The sequence below is a fragment of the Hordeum vulgare genome, chromosome 6H (genome assembly GCF_904849725.1).
Source record: "Hordeum vulgare subsp. vulgare chromosome 6H, MorexV3_pseudomolecules_assembly, whole genome shotgun sequence".
NCBI lineage: Eukaryota > Viridiplantae > Streptophyta > Magnoliopsida > Poales > Poaceae > Hordeum > Hordeum vulgare.
In genome coordinates this window covers 94,303,858-94,316,332 of record NC_058523.1, presented here as the reverse complement: position 1 = coordinate 94,316,332, position 12,475 = coordinate 94,303,858, and the positions used below count along the sequence as shown (strand labels likewise).

At 40.0% G+C, this 12,475-nt stretch overlaps 2 protein-coding genes and 2 long non-coding RNA genes across 9 annotated transcripts; all 4 read left to right on the top strand.

Annotated features, from left to right (window-relative positions):
• The first annotated feature begins 2,650 nt into the window (after nucleotides 1–2,650).
• Nucleotides 2,651–5,541, top strand: LOC123405300. Of its 6 annotated transcripts, none has more exons than XM_045099046.1 (6): nucleotides 2,651–2,969; nucleotides 3,834–3,951; nucleotides 4,060–4,122; nucleotides 4,409–5,006; nucleotides 5,188–5,340; nucleotides 5,429–5,541. In XM_045099046.1, exons 1-4 carry the CDS (start codon nucleotides 2,788–2,790, stop codon nucleotides 4,808–4,810), a joined length of 765 nt encoding a protein of 254 aa, XP_044954981.1. In that variant the 5' UTR covers nucleotides 2,651–2,787; the 3' UTR covers nucleotides 4,811–5,006; nucleotides 5,188–5,340; nucleotides 5,429–5,541. The 6 variants fall into 6 exon arrangements, with proteins under 6 accessions (XP_044954981.1, XP_044954980.1, XP_044954983.1 ...); XM_045099045.1 differs by having other exon boundaries at nucleotides 4,409–5,032; XM_045099048.1 differs by adding an exon at nucleotides 4,241–4,290 and having other exon boundaries at nucleotides 4,409–5,340.
• A 127-nt stretch (nucleotides 5,542–5,668) lies between these two features.
• On the top strand, nucleotides 5,669–6,796 carry LOC123405303. Its single transcript, XR_006611958.1, has 3 exons — nucleotides 5,669–5,899; nucleotides 6,028–6,302; nucleotides 6,504–6,796. It is a non-coding gene; the product is annotated as an uncharacterized LOC123405303 (long non-coding RNA).
• A 101-nt stretch (nucleotides 6,797–6,897) lies between these two features.
• On the top strand, nucleotides 6,898–7,628 carry LOC123405149. Its single transcript, XM_045098955.1, has 2 exons — nucleotides 6,898–7,034; nucleotides 7,152–7,628. Exons 1-2 carry the CDS (start codon nucleotides 7,011–7,013, stop codon nucleotides 7,626–7,628), a joined length of 501 nt encoding a protein of 166 aa, XP_044954890.1. The 5' UTR covers nucleotides 6,898–7,010.
• A 15-nt stretch (nucleotides 7,629–7,643) lies between these two features.
• LOC123405299 lies at nucleotides 7,644–9,259 on the top strand. Its single transcript, XR_006611957.1, has 5 exons — nucleotides 7,644–7,812; nucleotides 7,937–8,044; nucleotides 8,177–8,521; nucleotides 8,611–8,788; nucleotides 8,916–9,259. It is a non-coding gene; the product is annotated as an uncharacterized LOC123405299 (long non-coding RNA).
• Nucleotides 9,260–12,475: the final 3,216 nt, after the last annotated feature.

The window sequence follows — 12,475 nt, the reverse complement described above, 5'->3', positions numbered from 1 at the left end:
TGTTAAGTTCCATATTGAGCGCTCCTATCATGCTTCGGGTTGTTATGGGGACCCCCTTGATTTTTGTTTTGGGATAAAACTCGTCTCGCAAGGCCCAACATTGGTACTATATTTGCCTAATAACTAATGAACCACATAGGGAGTAATTAACCCGTGGATAATTAATTAACCCCGGGCGAGTGCTCCTCATGATTTCTTGGTCCACCTCAGAGCATCTTATTAACGCTCTTCGGGGCAACTCAGTGTTTTGGCGTGGTAACCATAGCTCATCTGTCGTGTCGTGAGAACGAGATATGCGGCTCTTATCAGGATCGTCGACACGTCGGACGGCCTTGCTGGATTTGTTTCACCTTTGTCGAACATCTTGTGCGAGGGATTCCGAGGATACTACATGTTATCTCGAGGTTGATGTTTTCCACCAGGAATCCAAGGAGATCACGGGGTTTTCGTGGTCGAGGTTTCTGACGCAGCGTGTCATAGTTTGTGATGGACTAGTTGGAGTACCCCTACAGGATTAAATCTTTGTAAGAGCTATGCCCATGATTATGTGGCAACTTGGAAACTTTGTTTAACATCCGGTTCTAGATAACTTGAAGTAGACTTAAATTAAAACTTGCCAACTGTGTGCGTAACCATGACTGTCTCTTCTCGTGAGTTCTACATCTGAAAGAGGAATGGTGGGGTTATGTTTGACGTAAGTAGGTGTTCAGGATCACTTCGTGATCATTATTAGTTCTCGTCCGACTATACGTAGATCACCCCCTCTATTTCTTGTACTCGTAAGTTAGCCACCTCAAATAAATGCTTAGTTGCTTGCTGCAGCTTCACCACTTAACCTTACCTCATCCATTAAGTTTTGCTAGTCTTGATACCTTTGGAAATGAGTTTGCTGAGTCCCTATGGCTCACAAATTACTACAACAACAATTGTAGGTACAGGTAAAGTGATACTTTGATGTGAGCGCGACGATTGTGCTATTTGGAGCTTCTTATTTTTCTTCTTCATCGATCTATGATGGGTTTGAGGTCGATAGCCTGGGATAGCAAGGATGGACGTCGTTCTTTTATCGTTTAGTTTCGTCCTTAGTCGGACCCTGCTCTTCTACATGTTGATTGAATATATTGTTGTATTGTGTTGTTTATGTTGTAGCTTGTGGCGAGTGTAAGCCAATTCCATATACTCATATTTTCTGTACATGCACTTGTAACAATATCCATTCTTGCAAAACGACGAGATGCGCTTCTATCCCTGTCGAGGCCCTCATGTCAAAATAAGGATACTATCGCATCTTGGGTGTTACACTAGCGCCACCTCGTTGGGAGCCTTGTCTATCTTGCTATTACGCGTCCTGACATCTCCTGTCCTGCCCACATTCTTAGTCAGCTTGTTGCAGCCCCCACCTCTTTCCACTATAGTCACCTCCTCCGTGTTCTACAATATCTTCATGGCACGATCTCTCATCGCCTTTTCTGTCCCCACTCCAGCTCACTTTAGCTCCAGGCCTACTCTGATGCTACGTGGGCTAGTGATCCCTCTGATAATCGCTCGCTATCTGCTTACTATGTCTTTCTTGGCGACTTTCTTATTGTGTGGAAGACCAAGAAACAGACTCCAGTTTCTCGCTCGAGTATCGAGGCTGACTTGTATGCGATGGCTATGCTGACGGCTGGGGTGATCTGGTCACGATGGTTACTTGAGGACTTTGGTGTGCCTGCTACTACATCGACTCCCTTACTATTAGACAACACCGGGGCTCTCAGTATCGCGCGTGACCCTGTGAAGCATGAGCTCACCAAACACATCGGTGTGGATGCCCACTTTGTGCGTGCTGCTGTGCAGGATCAGACTCTCACTGTTCTCTATGTGCCCTTTGAGTTACAATTGGCAGACTTCTTCACGAAGGCACATACTCGAGCGCAGCATGGGTTCTTTCTCTCCAAACTCAGTGTTGTTGACCCACCATGAGTTTGAGGGGGGGAGGGGATGTTAGATGTATATAGCCCCCTTTCTGTATATCTCCATTGTATAAAGGGCTTCTTATACTTTTACCACATGTATATATACCGGCCTTTGGTCCGTATGAATGTTAGTTGTTCATTATCCAAGATTTACATCATCAAAGATTGAATCCAATCCGAGTGGTATGCAATTTTGTCGCGTGCCTTGTATCCCATAAAAGCCATTCCATTTTGAAAGCGTCGTTAGTTACCCATGATGCACTAATTTATCGCTTTTCTAGAGAACCATCAGAGACAATCATGACTGGATGATGCGCATCTCACGGCTTCCGAATCGTTCGCGTTTATGGGGACGCAGTAAGACAAACGAGCAGCCGTCACCGATAGATGGTTATGTTACAACATGTTTGGTTGGCGAATATTAGAGGCAGGGAATGAAAAATTAAGAGGTATGTGACATGTAATTCATTGTTTGGTTAGAGGGCAAGGAATGAGACGAGGAAAGGGAATTAAGGACGTCAATTCCTACATATCTCCCCCCCCCTTGTTAATTCGTCTGGGAAGTTATTTTCTCTCAATTTTTCTTCAGTTTTTCTAATTTTCAGACGTGGTTTTCGATTTAGTTTTAGGTCATTTTTTCATCCATCCGATCAGCACGAATCTCGACATCTTTGTTTTCTGTGCGGGCTTTCTTCCTTCTCGGTTGCGGGCTTGCAGGTCTGCATTCCTCCATGTTTTTTTTTCTGAATTTCCATTCAGTAGGTGTGTAGCCGAGAGAGGGGATTTTCTCAGGGTGGGCGGAGACGGCGGCGGAGGCTGCTGGAGGTCCATGGCACGCGGTGAGGCGGCCGCAAGTAACGCATCCACGCGGGAGAGGCACTTCCCTGCAATGGGGAGGGGTACCAGAGATGGTCCGGTGGGCTCGGCGGAGCTGTCCCGTCGGGCACTCCTTCAGCCAGCAGCCGTCGCATGGGCGGGAGGTGATAGCCGTCGTCGCCGCTCAAGTGGAAGGTACTGGTGTGTTCGCTATTTGTACCCCCTTCCTCTCTCCCCCCCCCCTCACTCCCCGTGTCTTATTTTTAATTCAAATTTTCCAGTTGACCGTGAGTTTAGCATTTTCAGCAAACCTATCATTCTACATGTGAGTTCAGCATTTTCTAAATCAAGCCTGATAGAAATTCTCATTCTTCAGTCATGTATGTTTTTGTGGGTTCAGTACCACCAAATAGAGGGTTCAGTACCACAAATTGCTCAGTACCATCAATCAGTATTTGGGTGTTCGTAGTTTATTGTTATAGTAGCTTGTATATGGTAATGGGTACTTTCATTTTCAGTATCGAGCTAGCGAGCGAATTGAATCAAATTAAATCTTGTATTTTCCAGTTTATATTGTCATTCATTCATGGTTACGACTGCAGAATGAGAGGCATATTGGGTTAATTGTTTGGGGAGAAATGCGATCCAAAAATATTTTCTGCATCATACAGGCCATATGCGTGTAAATAAGCAAGCAAATGCATGGAGTTAACTCATTACCTGTCTTGGGATTTCTCATGTTTTGTATTTAAGATTACAGGTGAGATGGCGAACCTGAATCGATCACTCCAATGATGATATCTTCACCGTACTTTGCTTTTTTTAGTAGTCCAAGTTGTTGTGCTGGCTGGTTATGGTCAAGGCCAAGGAAGTCCCAGCTTAGTTGTGTGCATTTGGTGAAAATTGTTAGGCTTCACAGAGACAACTTCAGGAAATTCTGCATTCAAAATCTATGTTAATTAGCTTATGTCGATCATACAAGTAGATATAAGGTTTGTAAATATGATATTTTTCATGCGTACTTTCTTTTTTAGTCACATTTATTCTCCTCTCATGCAGGTGTGCAGAGTTTGCGGGTCACATGTCATCATGTAGTAGGTTCGAACCCAACTACGACCCTGATGGTGGTCTGTCGGACAGTGATAGTCTTGAGGATAGTAGCGCATCGACTGATGATGTATGATCATGTTTTAGTCATTTTTTGCACTGGTTTATGGCCCTGATGGTTCACTAGTTTCTTCCTTCTTCTTTTTTGTTTATTCATATTTTTGTTTTGCAATAACAGGAGAACGTGTCTAGGCAGAAAAGGTTGTTAGAGGATGCTTTGTTTGGTTTTTTCAAGAAGGAGGTATGCTTCCTTTTTATTTTTTGTTAGTTATTTTTTTTCTATGACGGCATTTCCTGTGTTTTTTATGTCACCTTTCTAACAATGCTCTATTTTTTGTGTATGTTTATTCTTTGGGAAGGCTATTAAATCACTCAAGAGAGATTTCTCAAAGTTTTGCCACAATGCCAGGTTTTCATCCCACGTTGTTTTGTCAACTCTTAACGATTTTTTCTATAGTTTCTGATTTTCTTATTTTCTTTGTTCCGTTCTTTTCAGTTACTGATTTTATCACTTTGTGTTTCTTCAGAATAAAAGGCTAAAAGCACCAAGTGTGGGAAGGGATGCATTCAGTGTGTATTCTGGCAAGTATTTCTCTGAAATTATCAAACACATGCCAATAGGACGGAAGGATGTTATCTCAAAATACGGATATGAGTGTCTTCTGAAGTATGAGAGAACAGAAGTCCCTTCTCCTTTTGTCAGATGGCTTGTTGGTTGTGTCGATACGGTGTCCTCGCAATTAATCATTGTCGATGAGAAGATTATAGAGCTGTCCAAACAATCTGTCCATCTTGTTTTGGGTTTGCCTAAGAGCGGTGTTGTAGCAATGCCTAACAAGGAGAGTGGGAAGAATTTCATTCTGTCTCGGTTCAATTTAGCAGAGCTCCCCAACGTCACTTACTTTGGCAATTTGCTCATGTCGTCTTAAGAGCTCAACGAAGAAGATACTTTCATTTGCTTTATGATAGTAGCTATGTCATGTTTCTTGTTCCCTTCTTCAAGCGATCAGATACACACCGATTTCTTGTCGATTCTAGAAGATCCTTCTGCTACAAGGGGTTTCGACATGTGTTTTCTCGTCTACGAATGGATCCTATCTAGCATCAACAAGTATGTGATGTTCGGTAGGGAAACAGGTCGGTAACCGAAGGTTTTTGACTTCTGTGCCTACTGCCTCACGGTTGCTCTTTTACTTCTTTTCTCTTTTTATTTCCCTGTGTTGTTTGTGCACCTCTTTATTTTTTTGTTCTTCCTTTTCCATGTTGAATATATGTGTGATTTTATTTGTTGGGCGTAATTTGTCAGGTCTTATACCTTGACAAGCTTGACTTTGGTGTACGGGTGGTCGATCAAGGCGTCCCTAGAACTACTGCTTGGAAGGGGAATTTGATAAAGCACTTTTCAGAACTTGATCGGAAGAGGAGCAACTTGTTCGGAAGGAGACAATTCAAGAAACATGTATGTTTTGTGTTGTTGTTATCCTTGATTAGCATCTTTCCTTTGGTCTTCATAAATGTGTTGATTCATTTTTTTGTTGTGGGGCCAGGATGGTTCCAAAGCACATGTTGGGGCTCGTTATAGCAACACAAGGTCAATGGATGCGTCATTAGCCTTCAAGGACAATTTGATGTCTACTTTCGCTAATGTGCTACCTGTTCAGGCAAGCGGTTTTATCTATCTTTTTTTCTTCATTTTTTTGCTTCACCTTATATGTTTCTCTTTTTTGTGTTCTTGTTTTTTGGTTACTCATCTAGTTTGACATTACTATGTTTTATCTTTTTTCAGATCATCAATGGCATCTTCGAAAGCACCCACTCTCTCAATACTAAGCAGTGTAGCTTGCAAAATGTCCAAGAAGAAACCACGTTAAGCGTGCTAAAGTTCTTGTCTGAATACAAGAGATCATCACTTTTCAGTGTCGCCGGCGAGGAGAATTTTCAAAAAACAGGATCAACATTTAAAGAGAGTACTAGCATTTTGATTGAGAAGGGAAAAACCCATTGTGAAAGGAGTTCCGGTATGCTTGTGTTTGTTAGATAGTAGTTGTTTATTTCGCGTCCTATTGCTCTAGTGTCATTTTTCTGTTTTTATATCCACCCCCCATATCATTGTTTTTAAAAAAAATTGTTTTCTTTTCTTCAGCAGCAGCCGTTGGCATGCACACTAAGATTGATGAGAAGCTCAAGAAAGGAAGTATCGTGATCAAAGACATACTCCCTGAAAGCAATAACGACTTTGCTCCATCAGCTACAACTAGCAAACGTCAACCTGCACAAGCGAGTAACAAATTTACATCGCTAGAGCTTATAATTGGAAGCAGATTGTCTACAGTTGAGAAGAACTTACACGACGCAACAGGTTATCATGCTGCAACACCAGAGTGTGTGATAACAAAATTGTAGAGCCTAATGACAGATCGGGTAACTCGTCTTTTTCATCGCTTTTCTCATTCAATTATATGTATTTTTTGCATTGTTCTAATTTTATTGTTGTCCTTTATATTTAGTGATGCCCTTATTTTTTATTTTTGTAACTGTAGCGAATACTTAAACTTTATTGTCCTTTATATTTTTTTTATGATTTGGAAAATTGTGAGTGATTTCTTATTTTTTTGCTCTCAGCACCTCGATTGCCTATAGCAAAGAAAGTTAAGGCGAGGGTGTGTAACCGTATGCATCATGAGCAAGAGTTGTCCCTGTTGAACACCTACCCAGCAGGGTCAAAAGATCGAAGCTCTTTTTTTCAGTACAGTGTTCAACATACTGAGGGTACTTTTGTTTCCCCCCCTGGCCGCACGGGTGCAAAAGATGTTATTGGGTCTCAGTTAGTTTCTTTAAAAGCAAAACAGAGCAGCTATTTGATGGTAAACAAGATGTCTCCATTGACTCGCACCAATCTGTCTAACGAGTTCAATGAGAAGCTCTGTTATTTTCCTTTTTTCTTGTCCCTCATTCTCTCTCTCACACCATCTTTTTTCATGTATTTATCATGCTTTAAAAAATGACTCTTAATGTGTGTAGGATTGCCAGAAGGATAATACAGTGGAGAATGCCGCACATGCAGCCAACCAGGTTTCAAAATGCATCAACAAACTTGGGACTAAAGAAGCACTAATTCCATTGGGTGATATGTCCCCCCAACCACCGACATTGGTAATTGTTTTGTGCTTTTTTACATTGTTGTGTTTTCTCAACATTGCTAATTTTTCTTCTTTTTTTAGAATCTATAGTTTGACCCTTCAATTTTTTTCTTTACTTCTGTTTCTACAGGTGGTTGAGAGGCTTTCAGATGTTAAGATCACTAGTCCAACAAGTTTTGGTGTTAGGCAAAGTCAGTTAGCCAAGAATGCAGACGCTCTATACAACAATATGCTCGCGCCTGTTGTGAATCGGCAACATCAAACCGCTACAAGTGCTGAAGATATCACCTACATGCCAATGAAAACCACGGAGCATATTATCATCGATGAAATTGAGAAGGAACTAGATAACAACTATGATGCAAAAGATGACTTGATAATAGTCAAGGAGAAGAAGCTTTTGACCCTCCCCTTTGAGCAAAACACAAGGTTCCCTGTTTCCGAGGAAGAGTGCAAGAACTATAACACAATAATTGAACTAGCATACACTAAAGGTGTTCAAAAGTATGTTTTCTCAATCCCCTTTTTAGTTTTTCCTTTGTTGGCATATTTTTCTCTTCATTGTTTTAATTGTAATTTTCTAATTCTCTTACTTTTCTTTCTGTAACATACATACAAGAATTACGCTTTGATGTTCCCAAGGGTTCATTGTAACTACATATCATTGGGCCAATGCCTCATGCCAACCGGTCACATGGATAATTTTCTTCTTCCTTGCATCTGCCGCAAGTTCGTTGAGGACTGCCACCCAACAGTCTCTGGAAGGCATCATTTTTTTCCCACATATTGGGGTAAGTTAGTTGAGTTATCTATCATCTCCTCTTTTGGGTGTGTTTACACCATTTTTGTCTTATGACTGTCCTCCTGCTCTTCAATTGAAATTTTTTTGTGTTACATTTTGTTACTTCATTCCAGGAGAACATCTTGAATTATAGAAGCAGCAAGCAATTCAAAACGATCGCGTTGTCTTTTGTTGGGGCAGCTTCAGCAAGCAGGAGGAAACGACTGGATAATTCAGACAGGGTTAGTATCTTTTTTTTGCTTTTTGTTTTGTGTATGTTGTTTCAGGTTTCTGTCCATAACATTTTCGGTATTCTTATTTTGTGTTTGTAAATTTCTGTTCTCTTAATATTTTAATTTTTTCATACAAAACAGTTGTTCTTCCCTATTGTCATTCAAGGCCACTGGATAGTTTTCGCTGTTGATTTCCATTATAAGCTTTTTGCTTTCTTAGACTCACATTATGGCAAGGATTCAAATTTTCACATGTCAATACGAGAGAAAATGGTAAGTGTTCATTTGATCTTTTTTCTTTTTGTATCCTCACAACACATTTTTGTAAAATGTATATGGTGCTCGATAGTCTGCATTTTTTTCATCTTTTTCTCTAATGCAGATCGACAACTTCATCAATTTGTGGGAAATCATATTTCAAACTAAAGAACACAATTTTTGTACTTTCAAAAGGATGTACCCTCATGTGCCTAAACAGGGCAACGAGTTAGTGCCCCCTGAAAAACCCGCGTTGTGCATGTGCTTTCATTCATTTAATTTCTGTTTTATTTCTTATGAAATAAATCTTCTTTTAGGAATGATTGCGGTATTTTCGCTGTCAAGTTCATGGAGTTATGGGAACCAGCTATGGATCCGAGGAAGTGCTTCTCACAAGCCGACATAACACACATAAGGATTCAATACATGAATCAGCTTTATTTCTGGAGTAAGAATAGCACCGACAAGCGTGTAGTTACCGACTTCAACTTAGAGGTATATTTTTATTCATTTTCTATTTTATTTCTTTTATGTTTGTCATTATGTCACCAATTTATTTTTGTTTGTACTTGTGTCTCAAGAGTTTTGTTTCTGATTTTGTTTTCCTCTTTTTCTTTGGCAGGGTGATTTTGTCGGAAACCATGGACAATAGAAACTGCTGATCTATGCTCTTGGGATTTTGTCAGATGGATATCAAGATGGGGAATTCATCTTCTTTTTTCAGCCAGTTCGCTGGGGCCTGCACATGTGGCTTTTTTTCTTCCTTCTTCTAGATGTATCCCAGTGCATGTGGTTGTAAAGAAACATTTTTTGTGACATGGGTTTTTTGTTTGTCAATGGGGCATTTAGTGACATGTTCTTTTTGTGGTAATAGACAATGTGCGACAAGTTATTTGTTTGTTGTAATATCTTTTTTATTCTATGTGCGATGATAAGGCAAGACATGTATATATGTTCGACAAGTTATTTGTTTGTTGTAATATCTTTTTTGTTCTGTGTGCGATGATAAAGCAAGACATCTATATATATCTTTTTTTCCTTCAGGTTGAACACACAGTTTAAGCTCATATGTTAATCAGTTGTAGCATTTTTTTCTATTTTTTCAACTTAAATTGCACATATATTATAGCAGCATACTGCGCACACACACCTTGAGGATAGACACAATTGAAACATCACCATGAGCAGAGACACAGTTAAATACCATTAACAACATGAAGTAGCTTACAAATAGCATAAACAACATCAATGTGTCTCAGATTTTTGCCTTTTTTTGTCCTTGTCGCTTTTGATAACCAAAAAGCCGAATAGTTGATGCCGCTTCGAATTCTTCATCTACTCCCTCGCCTATGTTGTGGCCTGAGTAGGTAAGCTGCTGCAACTACTATTTTTAGTTTTCTTCTTCTTAGCATCTTTTGCCCCTGCACGCATAGATAAAAAAATTTCTTTTTTGTCAGTCAATTCTTTTTTCTCCATCAAATTTTGACTAATCTTATTGAAAAAGGTTTTATTCGGTATCACGTGAAGCATTTGTTTTTGTCTCATTTATTTTCCTAGACCTTTTCTTTTTCGGGATGTTGTATTATTTGTCAAGATTAGGACACTTCTTTATTGTGTGGTCATGCTCATTGCAGTGGCCACACTTGTAAAATCTTTTGGCTCTTATCCTTTCAGGAATTTTCATCATTCTTGGTCGCCCTTTTGTGTGTGCCTTATCAGGATTCAGTAGCTCAATAGTTGAGTTTTTGCCCATGCTATCTGGCATAGTGCTGAGGGTTCCTATTGTTAAGTGTGTACTGTTGCATTCCTTTGTTTGTGCATCATGTCCAGCTACATCTTCTTCTTCTTTGTCCATGGCATCAAAATGTTCATCAACCATGTCCATCAATGTCAGCAGGTACTCAAACTTCTTCTGATTCTTTGATGCAGCTATGCCTACTTGCATTAGCCTGAACCCAATAACATTATACCTGAGAGAATCATTATCTAAATGCATAGGAACTGCCTTGCTTCTCTTCATCTTCTTGCTCCTTTTCCGCCATCTGTCGATTATGTATTTTTCTGGTATCTCGTTTATCTCCAAGTGCAGTATCACTTTCAGTATATGAGAGCACAGAATGCCATCCTTTTCAAACTTGCAACATATGCAGGAATATTCCTCCCTATCAGTATCCACTTGCACTAGATAAAGCCTCGCCCTATGTTCTTTCTTGTGGTAGTTCTTTGCCTGGTACACTGTGTATAACTTCATTTTTTCCTCTTCTCTAATTTGCAACCTTGTTACATCATTGAGTATGAACTGAAATTTTCTGAAGATACTTATGTTGTACAGGCTGTGAGCTTGTCTTTCGATGTAATAATTAGTTGAGAACGATCTTGACGAAACTTTCTTGTGTAATGCATTGTGGTCCAGCTCATCCTCATTTGCATGTATGTTGTCTAGTATTCTCTGGTATTCTCTTAGAAAGCTTGTCATGCTGAACTGTGGCCCAACACCTTTTTTGAACAATGCATTTGTGCCCTCACTTCTGGCTGTTGTCTGAATGAACGGGAAGAACTTTGTTTTGAAGTATACTGGCACAAACCTTTTCCTCGCTGCCCACATGTCTTGGAAGAATTTCACCTCACCCACTTTGTAGTCATCAATCATCTGTTGCCAAAGTGTTTCAAACTCTTTTTCTGTCAATGAGTGGTCTACTATGTCTTGAAACTCCTCATAAAGTCCCTCATTCAGTTGGAACACTCTGCCCATTTTTTCTTCAACTTTTTTCTTCACATGAAACAAGCATGTCCTATGGGTTGCTTGCGGGAAGACATCTTTTATTGCATTCTCCATGCCTTTGTCTTGGTCAGTTATTATTGATCTAGGGGCTTTGCCTCCCATTGCTGCTAGGAACTGTTGAAACAACCACTTAAAAGTGTTAGCACTCTCGTTGACAATAAGAGCACAAGCAAACAAGTATGTCTTCGCATGTGGAGAAACACCAACAAAAGGGGCAAATGGGAGATTGTATTTGTTAGTTAGGAATGTTGTGTCAAAGCTGATGCAATCCCCATACTCTTGGTACATAAGTCTTGACCTTGCATCTGACCAGAAAACACTCCTGACCTTGTTCTTTGCATCTACCTCTATTGAATAACAAAATACAGGGCTCTCGGCTTGTTTCTTTTGGAAAAACTGTTGCACTTCCATCACATCAGTATTTTCCATTTCTCTGCTTATGCTTGTTCCGTAATTACTCACTTTCCGTTTGTTGTACGGTAGTTTGTCCATACCTCCCCTTATGTAAGCCAGCACCGCTACAATTTTTCTTGTTGGAATGTTGCACTGTTTCATTGTTCTGATCAAAGCTTTCTCTTATGCAGTCATGTAAACGTGGGACCTAAAAAACCTACTCCCAGGATCAAGTGGATGGTTATGTTCTAGATGGACATTTGTTATGCGCCACACCCCATCTTTCAAAGCAATCCGTATTTTGACTTCACAATTTGTTTTGTCTATAACAGTGCTCTGCCTTTCTGCAATCAGCTTTTCCCTCTCAGCCTCCGTATTGTGTCCATACTTGTTGCATTTTAGTGTCACTCTTGTGACCTCCCCATCTCTTTTTTTGCTAGTCGTGCGGGAAGTCGAGACGATTGATATGGAGAAACCAGCTACGAAGGCGTAGAAGTTTAAGAATTTTTGAGCCTCTTCCCTTGTTTGAAATTGCATCCCTGTTGCAGGTTTCAACTCACTGTCAATGCTTCTATTGTTCCCTTCCTAAGAAGCATGTCTTTCACTCTCCAAAAAAGCGTATATGGTTTCCTCATTGATGTCATTCTCTTCATTCTCATTGTTTTCTGTTTGTTGTCCATCTGCATCAAGCGACGTGCCTCGCTCCCGATCCTGATCGTCACAAGAACATTCATCATCAGTTGTTTCTTGATCCAAATTCCAAGTATGAATTTGCTTTTTTACTTTAGGCCCTTCACCTCCTGCATTATTCGTTTCAACCTGCATATGAAAAGCATACAATGATATGTTAGTTTATTTTTTTCATCTGTCCCCACAATAAAATATATTGCATTAGATAACTAAACTTTTTTAATGTGCCCCCCACCCCCAATAAAAGATATTGAAATAAATAACTATTTTTTTCATGTTTTTGTGGAACTAACCTGGTCCAGCTGTATATCATCAAA